At 51.7% G+C, this 18,119-nt stretch overlaps 1 protein-coding gene and 1 long non-coding RNA gene across 4 annotated transcripts in view; one reads left to right on the plus strand and one right to left on the minus strand.

Annotated features, from left to right (window-relative positions):
• LOC114672362 (uncharacterized) overlaps nt 1-18,119 on the minus strand; it is a 66,622-nt gene that overhangs the window by 15,082 nt on the left and 33,421 nt on the right. The window contains exon 3 of the long non-coding RNA XR_013404162.1: nt 13,621-13,971. This is a non-coding gene — a long non-coding RNA (uncharacterized LOC114672362). The remainder of the gene's footprint in view (nt 1-13,620; nt 13,972-18,119) is intronic.
• On the plus strand, nt 501-17,762 carry MOGAT2 (monoacylglycerol O-acyltransferase 2). Of its 3 annotated transcripts, XM_077963863.1 has the most exons (7): nt 501-1,661; nt 3,672-3,850; nt 13,113-13,317; nt 13,637-13,811; nt 14,451-14,650; nt 15,799-15,911; nt 16,799-17,762. In XM_077963863.1, exons 1-6 carry the CDS (start codon nt 1,571-1,573, stop codon nt 15,879-15,881), a joined length of 933 nt encoding a protein of 310 aa, XP_077819989.1. In that variant the 5' UTR covers nt 501-1,570; the 3' UTR covers nt 15,882-15,911; nt 16,799-17,762. The 3 variants fall into 3 exon arrangements, with proteins under 3 accessions (XP_077819989.1, XP_014970764.3, XP_077819990.1); XM_015115278.3 differs by lacking the exon at nt 15,799-15,911; XM_077963864.1 differs by lacking the exons at nt 501-1,661; nt 15,799-15,911 and adding an exon at nt 2,316-2,455.

Genomic DNA, 18,119 nt, shown 5'->3' on the forward strand with positions numbered 1-18,119 from the left:
TTCACACAATGGAATGCTAAACAGCAATGAAAACAAAGGCAATACAGACACACATGATGTCTCAAAAGAGTACACACTAAATGATTCACTTTTCATAAAGTTCAAGAACAGAGATGAGGATGGTGCTGAGCTACAGGGAGGAGAGCAGTGACTGGCAAGGCCAGAAGGAGTGCTAGGTAAGTTCTGTTTGTGGATCAGAGTGGTGATAACTTTCACTTTGTGAAAAGGCATTCCTCTGTCCACTTAGGATTTGTGCATTTTTCCGTATGTATGATATACGTCAATTTGAAGTTCACATTTAGAGGGAGGGATTTAGAAGAACTGATAGGACATGGTGACTGATAGAGGTGGATGGAGAAGAATAGAAGGGATCTAGTGTGACTCAGGTTTTGGCCTGAGCAACTGGGTAAATGGGCGTTACCCTTTACTGAGATAGGAAAGAGCAGAGGAGGAGTCAGCGGGGCCGGAGGGAAGTGGGGGAGGGAATCAAGTTCAGCTTTAGACACGCTACAGTGGAGGTGCCTATCAGGCATTTGAGTGAAGATGTCAAGGAACCACCTAGAGATTCAAGTTTAGAGCTCCAGGGAGCAGAGCTGCAGATGCAGATTTGGAAGTGTTTGCTGTGTAAATAGAATGCCAGGTGTGAGCCTGGATGAGATCTCACAGAGCAGGAACTGGAGAGAAAAGAGAAGTCCGGAGGATGGAGTGGAGGAGGGGGACTCTAACAGCTGGCCTGGTGAAAGACGAGAGGCACAAAGGAGACCTAGAAGGAGCAGCCAGAGAGCTAGGAGGAAAACTGGGAGAGCATAGTGTCCAAAGGCCAAGCGGTTTCAAAGACACGGGAGTGATCAACCGTATCTAATGCCGCCAATAGGTCAGGATGAGATGTGAGAATTGATTACTGGATTTAACAACGTGGAGGTTACTAGGGAACTTGCCAAGGGCATTTTTGTGGAAGGGTGATACCTGAAGTGTGGACCACTATTTGTGGTAGCACAGATGGGAGGTGAGGACGGGAAGGCATGAAAGACAGCTCTTCCAAGAGTTTGCTGTGTGAGTGAGCAGAAAAACGGGGCAGGAGGTGGAGGACACAGTGTGGGTGGGGATTTTTAGGTAGGAGTTAGTACAGCATATGTGTGGAGGGGGAACAATGGATAGGACAAGGTCGTCTTATCCATTGACCTTGGGGCCAAGTCATTGAATAGGTGGGAAGGGGGCGAGATTGCATATGCTTGGGGCTTCACCTGTCTAGTTATAGGAAAGACAAGATTTAAGCGATCAGGGAAAGGTAGCCATGCAGATAAGGTGTTGCCTGAGAAGGCTGATAAAGGCTATACAACCCCTTCTCTTCCTCCTTCCTTAGCCAGGCTCTAGCAGGTAGATTCAAAGGTTTCTTGTAGGATAGAAGTTCCTGCCTCAGCAGGGGCAAGGAGGCCTTGGGGCTGGGCTGGGCTGGGTGTGGCACTCTCCCTGCCAGCTTCTACAGCCTGGGGCAGGAACAAAAACCTGTGGGTGCCTCAGACCACAGCAGAGCTCACAGAACCCGAGGGATTCAGGCTGACCCTCCAGCATGGTAGAGTTCGCGCCCTTGTTTGTGCCATGGGAGCGCAGGCTGCAGACACTTGCTGTCCTACAGTTTGTCTTCTCGTTCTTGGCTCTGGGTAAGTTGGGCTGCACTGTGGGATGGGAGACCACCGCACTCAGGTGAGGCAGAGCAGCCACACCAGGTGCACACAGCACATTGATGGTGGGAAGACACTTATCCTAAAGGGGGCTTTGTTGCGCTCAGAGCCCCTGCCCAGAGAGAACTCCTGGGCCTGCCCAGAGGCTTCTTGGTGGAGTGGGGTAGAAGTCACCATCTGCGGCTCTGGGCAGGTTACTTACTCTTCCTGGATTGCACTGTGGGTTCTCCTTTGGCACTTGGATGGAGACCAATCTGCAGGCTGCCGGGTGGTGTAGGAAAGCCTCTGCGTGGTGATGGGAGAGTTCTGGGCTCTGCAGCCTGCTCAGAGAGGAGGGATTTCCTTCTGTACTCTCTGGGAGGAGGAAACTGGGGCTGGTAGTAGGGTAAGTGAGAGAAACAGGGAAAGAACAGGAGGGCGGGGAGAAAGTGCAGGCTGAGAGTGGACTGTGGAGTGGGCATGCTGGGTACCAGGAAACCCGGAGTCAGACTCAGCTGGGCAACTGACCAGTTGTGTGACTTTAGCCAGCCCATGCCTGACCTCTCCAAGCCTCGACTTCACCCTCTGCAGATTGGGGACAACAATGCTGGCCTTGCAGGGCTATAGTGAAGGAAATGAAGAAATGTGCTGACCTCTGCTCAGCACAGACCTGGCCTGGACCTTGGGCTGGGCTCACACTAGAGGGCATGAGCATGAGCATGGCCCCTTACCCACCCCACCACTGATTTGTGGCCAGAGAGATCACCCTTGCCCAAACAACAGCTCTGCCGAAGGTAACATTTTCGAGGAGGGCCTGGATCTGTGGCTTGGGAAGGGAGAATGACTGGGAGTCCATGGGATTTTTCCTTTCATCTGCTGGCACCAGACAGGGTAGGAACTGCTGCCTCCAGGGCTGGGGTTCTGCACACAGATACCACTCTCCTGGTTGTTGACACACTCTGAACACATTGGTCAGTAGCCATGTCTCTCTCTCTCTCTCTCTCACACACACACACATACACCCACATACACACACACATACTTCCTCAGAAACTCCCCCACAATTCTGTAGCTAAAAAGCTCCCCCTTGGCAAAGCAGGCCCTCCAGGACCCTGCCCTAGCATCCCTTCTGGTTGAGCTGTGTCTCTGTTCTAAGGGTTTTTAGACATTTTACACATCCCTGTATACCCCCTTTGCACAGATGAGCCAAACAATCAAGGATTTGCCTCCAGTAAGGGCTGAGAAACCATCAGTCGGAGGGGAATTCCACACGAGGCCTGGTCTTAGCCCTGATGCACCCCTGATTCTGGGGTGGCCAGGGCTGGCCTCTTCCTCCGTCCCTCCTTCTTTCAACAACAAACGTCACTGGTCACTGGAGCTCAGCAGGGTTTGAGAACACTGTGTAGTTCAGAGCGGCCACAGACATGAGGCAGGAGCGGGAGGGACAGGGCCAGCTCTGAGGCTCCTGGAGGCCAGGCTGAGCTGCTTGGACTATGCCTGAAGTTATGGGGAAGTCACGAAGGGCTTGAATAAGGGGAGGGACCTACCTGGATTTATCTCTGGGAAAATGGGGCAGAGGATGAACAGAAAGAGAGCAGGAAAGGGTCTCCCTTTGCTCTGAGATCCCAAAAGACAGAAACCAGAACAGTTTATCCAACCAGTTGTCCCCATCGATTACTTGGTAAGTACAGACAACTCTCCTGGGGAGAAGGGAGATAGGCGGGGGATGGAGTGAATTAGGTGGCCTGGTGCAGTGGGGGAAAGTGAGCTTTGGTATTAGGCCTACCTAGGCTCAACGCGTGCTCCCAGTGACACTGGGCTGGCCACAGTCCCTCTCGAGGCCTTCCTCTCCTCCTTGAAGGATCAGGAAGCTGCTGTCTTCCTCCTGGGGTCAAGGATTGGACAGGACGGTGCTGCTAGTGCCGGGCCTATGGGCAGAGCTCAGTCTGAGCAATCTCACCTGCCTTCCTCTCAGATCCTGTTCCTGACAGCTCCTTCTTCCCTCCCCAGCCGAGATCTGCATTGTGGGCTTCATAGCCCTCCTGTTTACAAGATTCTGGCTCCTCACTGTCCTATATGCGGCCTGGTGGTACCTGGACCGAGACAAGCCGCGGCAGGGGGGCCGGCGCGTCCAGGCCATCAGGTGCTGGACCATATGGAAGTACATGAAGGACTATTTCCCCATCTCGGTGAGTATTGAGGCTCGTTGGGGTGGGGGAGGGAGTTGGCTGGGGTGTGGTCAGGGCCAGAGTGCCCACATCTTCATGGGAAAATATGGCCCTGCATGCATTGAGGAGGCTACTGGGCTGGGAGGTAGGAGCTAGGGCTTCTGCTACTATGTGACCTGGAGAAGAGTCCAGCTTCTCTCCGATCATGTTTTCGCATCTGCAGGGATGCGGGGCCAGTACAGGGACTGATGAGTGTCCAGTGTTTGAAGGAGTTCTGTGGGGTATATGATGTAAGGCATGCCTATGTATCTTAAAGGCACAGACCCATGAGCAACCCAGGCTTGGGAGTGAAGGTAATAAACTTACAGTTTCTAAGGACCATCTAACCTCACACTTAAAATTTACCAGAAGAGGAGGCTGACACCCAGAGAAAGAGAAAATGTCACCAATGTCACACAAGTTCTTTTACAGATTTCCAAGTGTGTACACTGACTGTGGGCAAAGGGACAGGTGAGAGAGCCCTGAATTGTTCTCAGATCCTACCCTGCCCCTAACTGGCATATAGTGTATCTTTGGGCAAAGCTTTATCCTGTTCTGAGGCTCAGTCTCCCCATGTATCTAGTAAGTAGACTGATTCCTCCTCCTCTGCATGCCTCCAAATCTCTGGCTTTCCAGCTCCTGTCACCTCATGGTCATTGTGGACAGTTGGCCCTGGACTTGAAGGTGTGTCCAGAGCAGAGCAGATCCCTAGATTTGAGTGAGCAGATCTTTCGGCCCCTTCAACGGAATCCCAGGCAATCTAAAGCCTTGATCTATGCAGCCAGGCAGTGATGGTTTATTGGCCAGATGGAATAGGGTGGGGAAGGCAGCAGGGATGCAAAGAAGGGACAGGCAGGGGCAGTTGGCCCTCCTTTGGAAGCAGGAGAGAAGAAAGGGATAAGACATGGCCTGTGGAGACAGGTAGACTAGACTCTGATCCCAAGTCAGCCCCATACCATACCGGCTATATGAACATGGGCGAGTTAGTCTCTCTGAGCCTCAGTTTCCTCATATGTAAAATGGGGATAATGCCACATACCTCACTGGGTTGTGTAGATTCAATGAGACAAAGCAGGTAAAGCACTTTGTAGGTTTGTTTTTTTTTTTTTTTTTTGAGATGGAGTCTTGCTCTGGCTCTGTCATCCAGGCTGGAGTGCAGTGGTGCGATCTCGGCTCACTGCAACCTCTGCCTCCCAGGTTCAAGCAATTCTCCTGCCTCAGCCTCCCGTGTAGCTGGGACTACAGGTGCCGGCCACCATGCCTGGCTAATTCTTGTATTTTTAGTAGAGACAGGGTTTCACCATGTTGGTCAGGCTGGTCTCGAACTCCCAACCTTAAGTGATCTGCCCACCTCAGCATCCCAAAGTGCTGGAATTACAGGCGTGAACCACCGTGCCCGGCTAGCACTTTGTAGGTTTTCAGTAAACAGGCGGCTAGTATTATTTTACCTTGGCAGTGGGACTCTGAGAAGGCGTGGTCGTGACTCGAGTCTGGAGAGGACTCTGAGAGTCCTGCTGCTCTGACCTCCACACCTATGTAACTTCTCCCACTCTGCCTGGGAAGCCTACCTCTTCCTGTCCCTCCAGAAACAAGGTCTCCAGCTTGCAAAGGGGGAGGGGTAGAGGAAACAAGTCCACCAAAGTTAAGAAACTTGTCTGAATTATGGGAACGCAAGGTGGTTGGGGTTCCTGCCTTGCTCCCTTCTGAGAGTCCTGGAGCCCAAGAAGGACTGGCAAAGGCTGAGCCACAACTGGAATGCAGGAGCCTCTAGCACCGCAGTGGGCAGGGCCTCCAGGGCGAAGGGCAACGGGGGTGCTGGGCAGAGAGCAGGCAGTGGCTGGCAGAGACTCACGTGCCATGCTCACGAGGGGTGGTAGATGTGGAAAGGCAGAACATGGTCTAGCCTGGGGGGCTCAGGAGGGGGGCAGTCTCCCCTGCCCCTCATATGTGTTTCCTGCAAGGCCCTCTCCAGGGTCTTGTCAGCAAAGAAACTTAGGGCTTGCTGAGTTCTGGGAGCAGCCCATGGATGTGTCAGAGGCACAGTCCTCATCCCCACCCCAGGACCTCTGCACTTTGAGATTCACCTCCCTTTCCTGCCTCTCCTCTCTCCAGCCTGGGCTTCCTCTTCTGTGCCAGGAAGGTCAGAGTCTCCCCGGGAAAGTGTGCTGTGGCCAGCCTGGGGACGTGTGTGTGACATCAGGGACCAAGCCAAAGAAAACCTGAAGTAGGCTCTGGCCTCCCGGAGAGCTTTGGAGGTTCTGGTCTCACTTCCCGCTCTTGAGCTGAATCCCAAGCCCACTGGGGGAAAAAAAGCAGCCTGAAAAGGCAAACACACAAGCACAGGCCCAGACACTTGCCTCACGGTGAGTTCTGAGCCACAGGCTGACATCCAGCATGGCTAAAGCAGAAGGCAGGCCTGCAGAGGAGGCTGGGGAGGCCCTCAGGTCAGAGGGTGGAGGCCATTGGAGGCCATTCTGCAAGACTGGGACTGCTCACCTGAAAGTTCTCCCGGGGTGTCTTCAGCCAGCCCAAGGGCCTCAAAAGACAGTATCTGGCCCTCTGTGCACCTGGAGCCTTTCCAGTTGCAGGTCTGGCAGAAATGCTGAGGCAGCTCTGCACCTACCCTATCAACGTCCTTCCTGCTCCTTCCTCAGCCAGGTGGCTCTTGAGGAGGATATCTCAACCTTAGTACTGTTAACACTGGTGGGACACAGGCCTCGATTTGCAGAAATTCTATGTGCACCATTTTGTTTGTTTGTTTTTTTGTTTGTTTGTTTTGTTTTTGTTTTTTCAAGACGGAGTTTCACTTTTGTTGCCCAGTCTGGAATGCGGTGGCATTATATTGGCTCACTGCAACCTCCACCTCCCAGGTTCAAGCGATTCTCTTGCCTCAGCATCCTGAGTAACTGGGATTACAGGCACCCACCACCACTCCTGGCTAATTTGTACTTTTTTAGTAGATACGGAGTCTCACCATGTTGACTAGGCTGGTCTTGAACTCCCAACCTTAGATGATCTGCCCGCCTCGGCCTCCCAAAGTGCTGGGATTACAGGCGTCAGCCACTGTGCCTGCTCCTGTGCACCGTTTTTTGTTTTTGTGTGTGTGTGTGTGTGTGTGTGTGTGTGTTTTTCCAGAATCCTTGCTCACCGCAGGCCCTTTGCAGCACCATCTGCCAAAGGTGGCAATGCCACTGAGTGGCCAGCAGAGGGCGAGATGATGTTCATTTTGACTATGTTCTAAGCTGGGCCTGTTGGGTGGGGCTGTGGCCTGCAGACTCTCTTTCCATAGACCCTCCCACCCTCCCACACACCTTTACTGCCCAAGTCCTGAAGGGATCATGGGGTGAGCAGACAGTAGGGAGACCCAGCTCTGCTGAACTCCCCCACCATTCACAAACCTCTACGCTCCCCTGCCATATACATGTGGCTGTCCAGTGATTTCTGAGCTTTTATCAGTTCTTACTGTGCTTTTATGAACTAGCACCTGGTGATGGAATTTCAAGAAAAATTCAGAAACCGTTTCTGGGCCTTGGAACTTTCTAAAGTCACCCGGTCAGCTTCCCACAGAGCTAGTTGTGGAGCGTCAGGCAATGTTTTGTGTAGGAGGAGTTGTTCCCACCTGATACTGAAGACCCACCCAGGCTCTGGGTTTCCCTGGCACTGAAGATTTTGTCATCTGGAGCAAACACGGTCTCCGTGGGCCAAGGCCTTAGGCACCGAGGGCTATGACCAGGGCTGTGACCAGCTGTCAGGAAATGCTGCCTGCACCGTGCCTGTCACTGTCAGAGCCAGGCTTGGGGCAGCCTGCAGGCCACCTCCTTGACCCCACCCACACACACCTGTGACAAACCCTCAGGTCTTCTGCAGCCTGCCAGGCATCTCTAGGGCCTTAGAGCCTGACCTCCTAGCCGCCACCTCTCAGCACTGGGTCTCTTAACCCGCGTCACTGGGACTCAGGTGCCCAGCTTTCACCCAGGACAGAAATCCCAGCTTACACAATCTAGGATACGTGCTTCCCCCTGAGATTGCCCCCTTGGTTATAGGAAGGCTCTGCTTGGGAGGTCTTCTCACATGGAGCTGGGGCGCATCTCCAGGACCCTCCCAGGAGTCCTACCTCTGCCATGGGCAGGGAGAGCTGGCACAGAGCACAGCGGTTCCCTTAGCCCCAGGGCTGCCTTGCAGGGACTGGGGGCCTCCCACCCTATTCTGGTCCACTGCACCCCACAGCCAGGTAACCCTCCAGGTAGCTTTGTCCACCTGGGCACCATTCAAATTTGGGGCTGTATTATTCTATGTTGTGGGGACTGTCTGCACTCCTGGCATCTACTCACTCAATGCCAGTAGCACTATCCCTCCCTGTTGTGACAGCCAAAAACATTTTTTTTTTTTTTTTTTTTTTTTTTTTTTTTTTGAGACGGAGTCTCACGCTGTTGCCCAGGCTGGAGTGCAGTGGCGCGATCTCGGCTCACTGCAAGCTCCGCCTCCTGGGTTCCCGCCATTCTCCTGCCTCAGCCTCCTGAGTAGCTGGGACTACAGGCGCCCGCCACCACGCCCGGCTAATTTTTTGTATTTTTAGTAGAGACGGGGTTTCACTGTGGTCTCGATCTCCTGACCTTGTGATCCGCCCGCCTCGGCCTCCCAAAGTGCTGGGATTACAGGCTTGAGCCACCGCGCCCGGCCCAAAAACATTTATAGACATTACCAAATGACTTCTGTTAGGGGAGGGGGAGGAGCTGGGGGCATACACTTGCCCCAGTGAAGAACCACTGCTCTAAGCCCTGGGCTCTGCCTCCTAAACTCCTCCAGCCTGATTTCTCCTCACCTGGCCCTAAGCCCTGACCATACATATCTCTTTATCTTGGCTCTACTTCTGCCAATGCCCCCAGCAGTCCATCCACCACACTGCGGCTGGAATAATCCTCATAAAATGAGTGAAATACTGCAGTGACAGTGACTCCCCTGGCTCATAAAGTCTATTTTGCTGCAGCCTTCCAGTCCCTGCACCCCACCCACCCCTCACCTGCTTGTCCTCCCTTTGCCATCCGAGCTGTCTAGGCATGAGCTACATCACTTGTGCTGGCGCTCTTACTTGGAGTGTACCCTCTTACCCCATGAATCCCCTTTTACTTAGGACTCCTACAGGGTGGCAGAGCCTCCTGGTTACACACACAGAACCAGGCTTCTGGGTTCAAACCCTGGCTCTAAGTCTATACTAGCTATATGACCCACAACTAGTTAATGAACCTTGTGTCTCCATCTCCTCATCTGCTAAGTGCGGGCGGCAATGATACAATATTTCCCTCATACGGTTGACAGAGGGTGAGGCAAGTTGGTGTACGCAAGGTGCCTGGGGCCTGGTAGATACTGGGAGTGTTTACCAACTCTGGCACTCTTTCCAGCTCTCAGGGCCTGGCACTTACTGTATTTCTTCAACAAGTGGGCAGGGAGAGTGCGCATGTTAGAATTGAGGGGATGTGTCCATGGGTATCAATGCGTGTCTGTGAAGTGAATGTGTGACTATGGTGGGGCAAGAACCAGCTAATAACTTATCAACAGAGTGGACTGGGGAGGCCAAAGCCCTACCCAGGGCCACAGGGAGTTACAGCCAGGGCCAAGGAGGATATCCAAGCCTTTCCATCCATCTGAGCTGGATAGGGGGAGACAGGGAAGTACCCTAGTCCCTAAACACACACACACACACACACACACACACACACACACACACACACACACACAGCGCTAACAGCCTGAACCTGAAAGAGGATTTTTGAATTTTGATGTGTAACCAAATCCTCTAGGAAATCTGTCACAAATCAGATGCCCAAGGCCAGATCAGACCTACTGAATCAGACCCTGCATGCCCAGCATTTTTAACCTGCCAATTAATCTAAGCACATAAATAGGCCATGAACAAGCTCTCCCACGCCAGGCCCTGGAGCAGTGCCAGGCAGGTTGTTGATGCAGGAGCCACTTTCTCCTGGGAGAAGGGAATCGAGAGAACCCTGGACCTTCCAAGTCTGACTAGTAAGTGAAAGGCCCCAAAGACAGTCCTGAGTGCCAGAATATTTCCCTGGGTCTGGAACAAAGGCTTCCTGGCTCACTTTGCACGCGCGCTCTCTCTCTCTCTCTCTTTCTCTCTCTCTCTCTCTCTCTCTCTCTCTGATGCTTTCTGCAGGAGGTGGCAGAACTCAGAGCCATCTGTGTGGCTCAGGGCAGGTCTCCACAGCTCAGTTTGCTGAACTGTCACACTGGGCCTATCATACTCCAGCCAGCCTCCCTAGGGCCAGATTGAACATTAAACAAGCTAACAGCATGGCTGCTTTGTGAACCATAAAGAATCTGTTAGGACAGTGGGCTCTTGAGGCTCTTCAGTTGACCCACGGCTGTGAGGGGGCACAAGTTCGTTTGTGGAGAAATGGGAATGGACAGACACAGTAGAGACATAGCAGTCCCCCGCTGTCCTCCCTCCCACTCAGTGTCCAGATGTCCACTCCCGGAGAGCCCTATGTGGTGCTGTGATCGTTTAGGCAGGGACTGAAGAGCGTCTTGGGGTTAAAAAAGCGCCCCTGTAGCCCCTGCCGAAGAACTGAAAACATTTTCACACCAAGACTTGTACACAAGTGCTTGTGGCCACGTTATTTGTAACGGCCCAAGGGTGAAACCACTCAAATGTCCTTGACTAATGAATGGACATCCAAGATGTAGAATATCCATAAAATGGAATAGTATACAGTCACAGCAAGGAATGAAGTACAGATACATACTATAACATAGATAAACCTCCAATCATGCTAAATGAAGGAAACCAGACACAAATGCCACATATTATATGATTCCATTTACGTGAAATGTCTGGAACAGGCAAATCCATAGAGACAAAAAGTAAATTCGTGGTTCCAGGGGCTGGGGAGAGGAGGAGTGACTTCTAATAGGTATGAGTTTATTTTGGAGTGTTGAAAATGCTCTGGAATTAGATATTGATTGGTAACACACTTTTTTTTTTTTAAAGATGGGATCTTGGCCAGGTGTGGTGGCTCACACCTGTGATCCCAGCACTTTGGGAGGCTGAGGGGGATGGATCATTTGAGGTCAAGAGCTCAAGACCAGCCTGGCCAACATGGTGAAACCCCATCTCCACTAAAAATACAAAAATGAGCCTGGCGGTAGTGGTGCACACCTGTAATCCCAGGTGCTCAGGAGGCTGAGGCAGGAGGATCGCTTGAGCCTGGGAGGCAGAAGTTGCAGTGAGCCGAGATTGTGCCACTGTACTCGCGTCTGGGCGACAGAGTAAGACCCTGTCTCAAAAAAAAAGAAAGACAGACAGGATCTCTTTCTGTAATCCAGGCTGGAGTGCAGTGGTGCAATCATAACTCACTGCAGCCTCATTCCTGAGCTCAAGCAATCCTCCCGCCTCAGCCTCCCAAGTAGCTTGGACTACAGGCACGCACCACCACAACTTTAAAAAAAATGTTTGCAGAGATGGAGTCTCACTGTGTTGCCAGGCTGCTAAGATTAGAGGTGTGAGCCACCACACCTATCCCATACCTTTTAAATGTACTGAAACCCTGAATTTCATACTTAAAATGGATACATTTTATGGTATATAAATCATATCAACTAAAAGCGATAACAACCCCCAGAGCCTAGTAACCTGGCTATGCACTTCTCCAGGCCCCACTGCCTGCTGCACACCCAGCCTGCCAGGGCATGCACCCAGGCAGGATTTTCCCCAGACAGCCATCCATCTTCGCTTAGTCACACTCCCTTCACCTAACAGAACTGAGGGAGGGAGACAGACCACAGCACTTCACAAGTCTCCTCTCTTCTTTGTTTACCCCCTTAAACCCAGTAGCAACCCTGCCAGGGAGGCGTTATCAGTGTCCTGTGGGACAGAAATAATTGAGCCACAGAGGGGACAGGGGCCTGACAACGCTCATGTGATGAGCCAGCGGCAGAACCTGGGTCTCCCGACTCAAGGTTCTTTTTCTCACTAGTGGAACCCTGGTAACATGCCAGGATAGGATTGGGGTCAGGGAGCCTTCCTTCTGAGGCTGCACCATCCTCATCCATTGGGCTTATTCCTTCCTTCCTTCATGCCATACCCTTTCCAGAGCATCTCCTCTGTTCCAGGCCTGCACTGGGGACACAGATGCATCAGACACATGGTCTGTAATCTTCACAGGGATGTTGTGATAGATTTGGGTCCAGGGGACAGATGAAAGAGGTTAGCATAGAAAGATACCAATAGAGACCACATCTAGGGAGGTGCAGACCACACCTTAGTATCCAAGTGCCTGCACTGTGGGAGGGCCTGTGTCTAGGTCACTGAGCCAGTATTATTACATGTATCTATGTGCACGTATCCAACTGCATGCTCTGTGGGACCACAATAGATAATGTGCGCGTAGATGCCCATTCTAATATTGGCTCAGTGACCTAAACACAGGCCCTTCCACTCACCAGGGTGTTTCTCTATGCACAAATGCTTTTCTTTTCTTTTTTTTTTTTTTTTTTTTGAGATGCAGTTTTTTGCTCTTGTTGCCCAGGCTGGAGTGCAGTGGCACGATCTCGGTTCACTGCAACCTCCGCCTCCCAGGTTCAAGTGATTCTCCTGTCTCAGCCTCCTGAGTAGCTGTGATTACAGGCGCCTGCCACTACACCTAGCTAATTTTTGGTATTTTTATTAGAGATGGGGTTTCACCATGTTGGCCAGGCTGGTCTCAAACTCCTGACCTCAGGTGATCCACCCGCCTTGGCCTCCCAAAGTGCTGGGATTACAGGCATGAGCCACCATGCCTGGCCAGAACATTGTTTTTCTTAAAATGGGGCTATTTCAGCATGTTGATACCCCTGTGTAGCCTCTTGATGCCTTCATGTTATATCCTGTACAGGTGGTGTTGGTATAAATAATTCCAGGCACCATCATGCTTGAGTTTCTCAGTAGCCCTAGGAGGTAGTAGGGACAGGGCCAAATACTGTATTGCCACTTTATAAATGAGGAGTCTGTAGGAGAGGGAAGCAATTTGTCCCAAGCCAGCATCAACTCTGTGGCACAGCCAGCACCATGGTATCTCCAGGTGCTGTCACACACCATATCTGAATCTTCGTAAGAACCCAGGGTGGTCAGACATATGGATGAAGACCTGGAGGCTCAGGGGGGTTTCCCAAGGTCACACCAGTGAGGGGAAGAGTCAGGGTTGGAACACAGGCCCCACCCTGGCTCAGTAGGTTGCTGTCCCTGCAGCTGGTCAAGACTGCTGAGCTGGACCCCTCTCGGAACTACATTGCGGGCTTCCACCCCCATGGAGTCCTGGCAGCCGGAGCCTTTGCCAACCTGTGCACTGAGAGCACAGGCTTCTCTTCGATCTTCCCCGGTATCCGCCCCCATCTGATGATGCTGACCTTGTGGTTCCGGGCCCCCTTCTTCAGAGATTACATCATGTCCGCAGGTGAGTGTTTCCACCCCTGAGCAGCTCAGGAAGGTAACACATTTTCAGGAGGGTTGCCAACAGTTCTGTACTTCTTCCAAGAGCGTGTGCAGTAGGAGAAGGAGGCTGGGCCCAAAGAAGCACTTCCTACAGCACCATGCTGGGTGCTAAGTCCACCAGTGGGTTGGGAAGAGGGAGAAGACTCAGGGAGCTCCTAGGTGGAATGGGGTGCAGTGGGGGCAACCCCAGGCCTTGCTGGTGATCTCTTTCATGGGCTCTATGTGCTTTCATAGCCCTTGCTCCCTCACCCCATACCTGACCCACCTTTCTCTTTCCGCAGGGTTGGTCACATCAGAAAAGGAGAGCGCTGCTCACATTCTGAACAGGAAGGGTGGCGGAAACTTGCTGGGCATCATTGTAGGGGGTGCCCAGGAGGCCCTGGATGCCAGGCCTGGATCCTTCACGCTGTTACTGCGGAACCGAAAGGGCTTCATCAGGCTCGCCCTGACACACGGGTATCAAGCCTCTGGGAAGAGCACTCTGGTTTCAGTTGGCGATTGGCAAGGATTTTATTTTGATGGGAAGAGGGCAGAGACGAATGCAGATTCTATTTTGGTAGAGATTTTCAGTCCATTCACAATGAAGATTATATTTTGGTGTCTCACGCCCAAATACCTAGAAAAGTTTCCACAAGGGAGACTCAGTAATCTAAGAAACTAGGTGGCAATGAACATATTCCACAAAACTGGCACTTGACCTGAGACCTATGATATCTAGAAGAGTGATATTTGGGGTACATTTCAGAGCTCTTCTCCCTACTTGGGGTGAAGCATCCTTGAGAAACATGAGCCAGCTGAGGTGGGAGAGATTTTTCTGGGAAAAACAATGCAGATTTTTGTATCTGGGAGGACTGTCTGAAGCATGCTGGTCTACCTCTCATGGTGCAACTGGGAAGTTGTGGCCCTGCAAGGGACCTGCCCAGAGAATGGGGCTGTGAAGGTCTGGGAGATAACCCAGGCCTCCACTTCCAGCCCAGGTGGCTGACCTCTGCTCCATTTCTTGGTCACAGAGTCCCTGCAGGAAGCTAAAGGGCCTTTCAGCTTGTGCCTTCTCTGGGGCCTCCCACATGCCCTCTTTCCTCTATTTGTCTCCAGGGCACCCCTGGTGCCGATCTTCTCCTTCGGAGAGAATGACCTATTTGACCAGATTCCCAACTCTTCTGGCTCCTGGTTGCGCTGTATCCAGAATCGGTTGCAGAAGATCATGGGCATCTCCCTCCCACTCTTTCATGGCCGTGGTGTCTTCCAGTACAGCTTTGGTTTAATACCCTACCGCCGGCCCATCACCACTGTGGGTAAGTCCAGGACCAGGCTGGGAGGGAGGAGGCTATGTTGTGTGCTGCAAGGGGACGTGGAGATGGGCCAGATTTATTCCTGCCCTAATGGGGCTCACATTCTAGATTGGGAAACATACACACGCAAGCAGATAGAATAGAAGACAGTCTGGGATAGGAACTATAGCAGAGGTGCCAAGAGCAATAGTTGCGACCAGTTGCTGAGCATCTACTGTGTGCCAGGCACTACACTAGCTGCCCTACATGAAGCAACTCAGCTTATTCTAACAACCTTCAAGGCAGGAAGCCTGTATGCAATGGCACAATCTTGGCTCACTGCAACCTCTGCCTCCCAGGTTCAAGAAATTCTCATGCCTCAACCTCCCGAGTAGCTGGGACTACAGTTGCTCACCACAAAACTCAGCTAATTTTTGTATTTTTAGTAGAGATGGTGTTTCACCATGTTGACCAGGCTGGTCTCAAACTCCTGACCTGATCCGCCTGCCTCGGCCTCCCAAAGTGCTGGAATTAAAGGCATGAGCCATTGCGCCTGGCCATACCTTCAAGACAGGAGTTACTATACCCATTTCATTGATGTAAACTGGGGCTCAGAGAAGTTAAGTATCTTCCAAAATATCACACTGTTTTTGTATAACAAAGTTGAAGTTTTTATTAGGATCATTCTGACTTTTTACAATGCCGGAAAAGGTGGGTTTAATTCTTTTTTATTTTTTTTGACACAGAGTCCTGCTCTGTTGCCCAGGCTAGAGTGCAGTGGCATGAGCTCAGCTCACTGCAACCTCCACCTCCCGGGTTCAAGCGATTCTCCTGCCTCAACCTCCAGAGTAGCTGGGATTACAGGTGCATGCCACCACGCCTGGGTAATTTTTGTATTTTTAGTAGAGACAGGGTTTCACCATGTTGGCCAGGCTCATCTCGAACTCCTGACCTAAAGTGATCCCCCAGGCTCAGCCTCCCAAAGTACTGGGATTACAGGCATGAGGCACCATGCCTGGCCTCCGAAAGACTTTATAGGGAGAAGTCCATTTATCTCATCTCCATCCATCCACTTGCTAATTGAGCAGACTTGGTAAACCCCTACATCATGACCCCCCACCCGTGTTGTGTGGCAATATTTTCACGAATTTTAATACTTCTGCTGTCTCCAGAACTATCGCCAGAAGAGAGGACAGAGGAGCTGCCTTCCCAGCCAGGCAGAACCAGAGAAAGAGATGAGTTAGGTCCATCCTGATTCCTCCCTGGGATAAGAGATCCACTGCAGGTCAGCGTGGAGGGGTAGAGGGGAAAGAAGAGCTGCCTGGGCTATGAACTCACCCCATCTTAGAAATATAGCTGCTTCCAATCATGGCATCTTGGACTCCCCAGATCATATAGCCTGAAGGTGAAGGGCACACCCCCGGGGTCTAAAATCTGGCAGTGGTTCTTCCTGGCTATGTGACCTTGAACAAGTCAGGTAACCTCTCTGAGCCTCATTGACTCATCTGTCAAATAGGAATAATGACAGTTTTTTATACCCATAGGATAATAGGGAGTATTTCATGTAAAGCACCTAATACATTGCCTGACACATTGAAATCCAGCCATTGGCCAGTCACGGTGGCTCACACTTGTAATCCCTGCACTTTAGGAGACCGAGGAGGGCAGATCACGGGGTCAGGAATTCAAGACCAGCCTGGCCAACATGACGAAACCCTGTCTCTACTAAAAATACAAAAATTAGCTGGGCATGGTGGCGCATGCCTGTAATCCCAGCTACTCAGAAGGCTGAGGCAGGAGAATTGCTTGAACCGGGATGCGGGAGGTGGAGGTTGCAGTGAGCTGAGATTGTGCCACTGCACTCCAGCCTGGGCTACAGAGCAAGACTCTGCAGGAAAGAAAGAAAGAGAGAGAGAGAGAGAGAGAGAGAAAGGAAGGGAGAAAGAGAGAGAGAGAGAAAGAGAGAAACGGAGAAAGAAAGAAAAGAAATCCAGCCATTGTTATATCAGAATCTTGGAGTTGCACTAATGTCTTAAAATTCATTACCTGAGATTAGGGTTGGAAGGAATGGCAGTAAGAGCACTTTTCTGCAGGGATGAACCATAGGGATGGGCACCTGCCCCAATGTCCCCTTCCCTACCCTAAGCCACTGCACGCCTCTATGCCTTGCAGTGGGGAAGCCCATCGAGGTACAGAAGATGCTGCATCCCTCGGAGGAGGAGGTGAACCAGCTGCACCAGCGCTATATCAAAGAGCTGTGCAACCTCTTCGAGGCCCACAAACTTAAGTTCAACATTCCTGCTGACCAACACTTGGAGTTCTGCTGAGCCCAAAGGGCAGGGCCAACATTAGGGAGCCCAGCAGGAGGTGCTGTGCTCTGAGAAGACTTCCTGGAGGTGTTTGTTGAACATATCTGCAGAGCCTTCCCAGACTCCTGCAAATCTAACCCATGTCAGGCTGCAAGTCAGGGCGGGCAACGCAGAAGAGGAGACCAGATTCTGGCACTGCAATCTGCACTTCTGCTACAAGACCTCTGCAAGCCTCCTGCTCCTTGGCTTCTGTCTGCTCAGTGAAATGGGAGAAAGGGCTGGAGGAGAATGTTTTCTGAGGTCTCTGATCTCTGTTGTAATGTCACTCAAACATTATAAAAGGAAATGCAAGGGAACAAAGAGAACAGCAAGGTTTTTATTCCTCTGACCTTGAGTGACAGCACAAAAGAGACCACCAGCTCCAGTCCCTTCTCCTACAAGACCTGTCATCTTGCACCCTGGATGTCCCAGGTCCTCCCTCTCCATGCTGGAGAGGAGGGGTGGCCAGCAAACCCCTGCCCTCACCCTAGGTAGCTTCAAGCTTCTGGGTTCTCTGGGTGATGGAGTGGCTGCCAGAGGCACACGGAAGGTGGGTAGGGAGGACTGTGCTCTGTTACCAACTGGCTGTATGACTGTGGGCAGGCCTCTTTTCTCTCCTTCTGAGCCTCAGTTTTCCCACTGACTCTGAGTCTCAGCTCTGACATTACATAGGCTGAGAGCTTCATAAGGTGCCTCTTATTCGCCCTTTGTAACTTAAGCCCCTGACCTTGGCATAAAAAAGGGGGCTCCATAAATGTCAGTTCAATAAATGAGAGAATTATATTTTAGCATGCTTCTCTTTCTTTCTACCCCCAACCAAGAGGGCTGGTCAAAGCCTTACCCTTGATCCCCCAGCCTGGCCCTGGGGCCCTGTCTCACCTTCCCAGAAGCCGGATGAGACTGAGCCAGAGAAGACCATGCTGATCGCTTCTTCCTGATGCATCAACCCTAAGTTTACCACCTCTGGCCCCATTCTGTTGGGAAAGAAGCGGGGGTCAATTTGTTAAGACACAGGGCAGGCCAGCACAGAGAATGGAAACCAGATGTGAGATGTGTGCATGTGTCTGCAGGGGTGTGGGGGGTGTGGAGGGGTAAGATGGGGACAGACACCCTGACCAGAGTTCTAGATTCCTGGGTTAGGGCCA

This window comes from Macaca mulatta, chromosome 14, assembly GCF_049350105.2.
Source record: "Macaca mulatta isolate MMU2019108-1 chromosome 14, T2T-MMU8v2.0, whole genome shotgun sequence".
In the NCBI taxonomy this organism is placed as follows: Eukaryota; Metazoa; Chordata; class Mammalia; order Primates; family Cercopithecidae; genus Macaca; species Macaca mulatta.

Excerpts from the sequence above, each read along its gene's own strand:
- MOGAT2 (XM_015115278.3), top strand. The coding sequence starts at position 1,571 with ATGGTAGAGTTCGCGCCCTTGTTTGTGCCATGGGAGCGCAGGCTGCAG. Across the intron at positions 13,318-13,636 it reads AGATTACATCATGTCCGCAG|GGTTGGTCACATCAGAAAAG; the intron begins GTGAGTGTTTCC and ends CTCTTTCCGCAG. Across the intron at positions 13,812-14,450 it reads AGGCTCGCCCTGACACACGG|GGCACCCCTGGTGCCGATCT; the intron begins GTATCAAGCCTC and ends ATTTGTCTCCAG.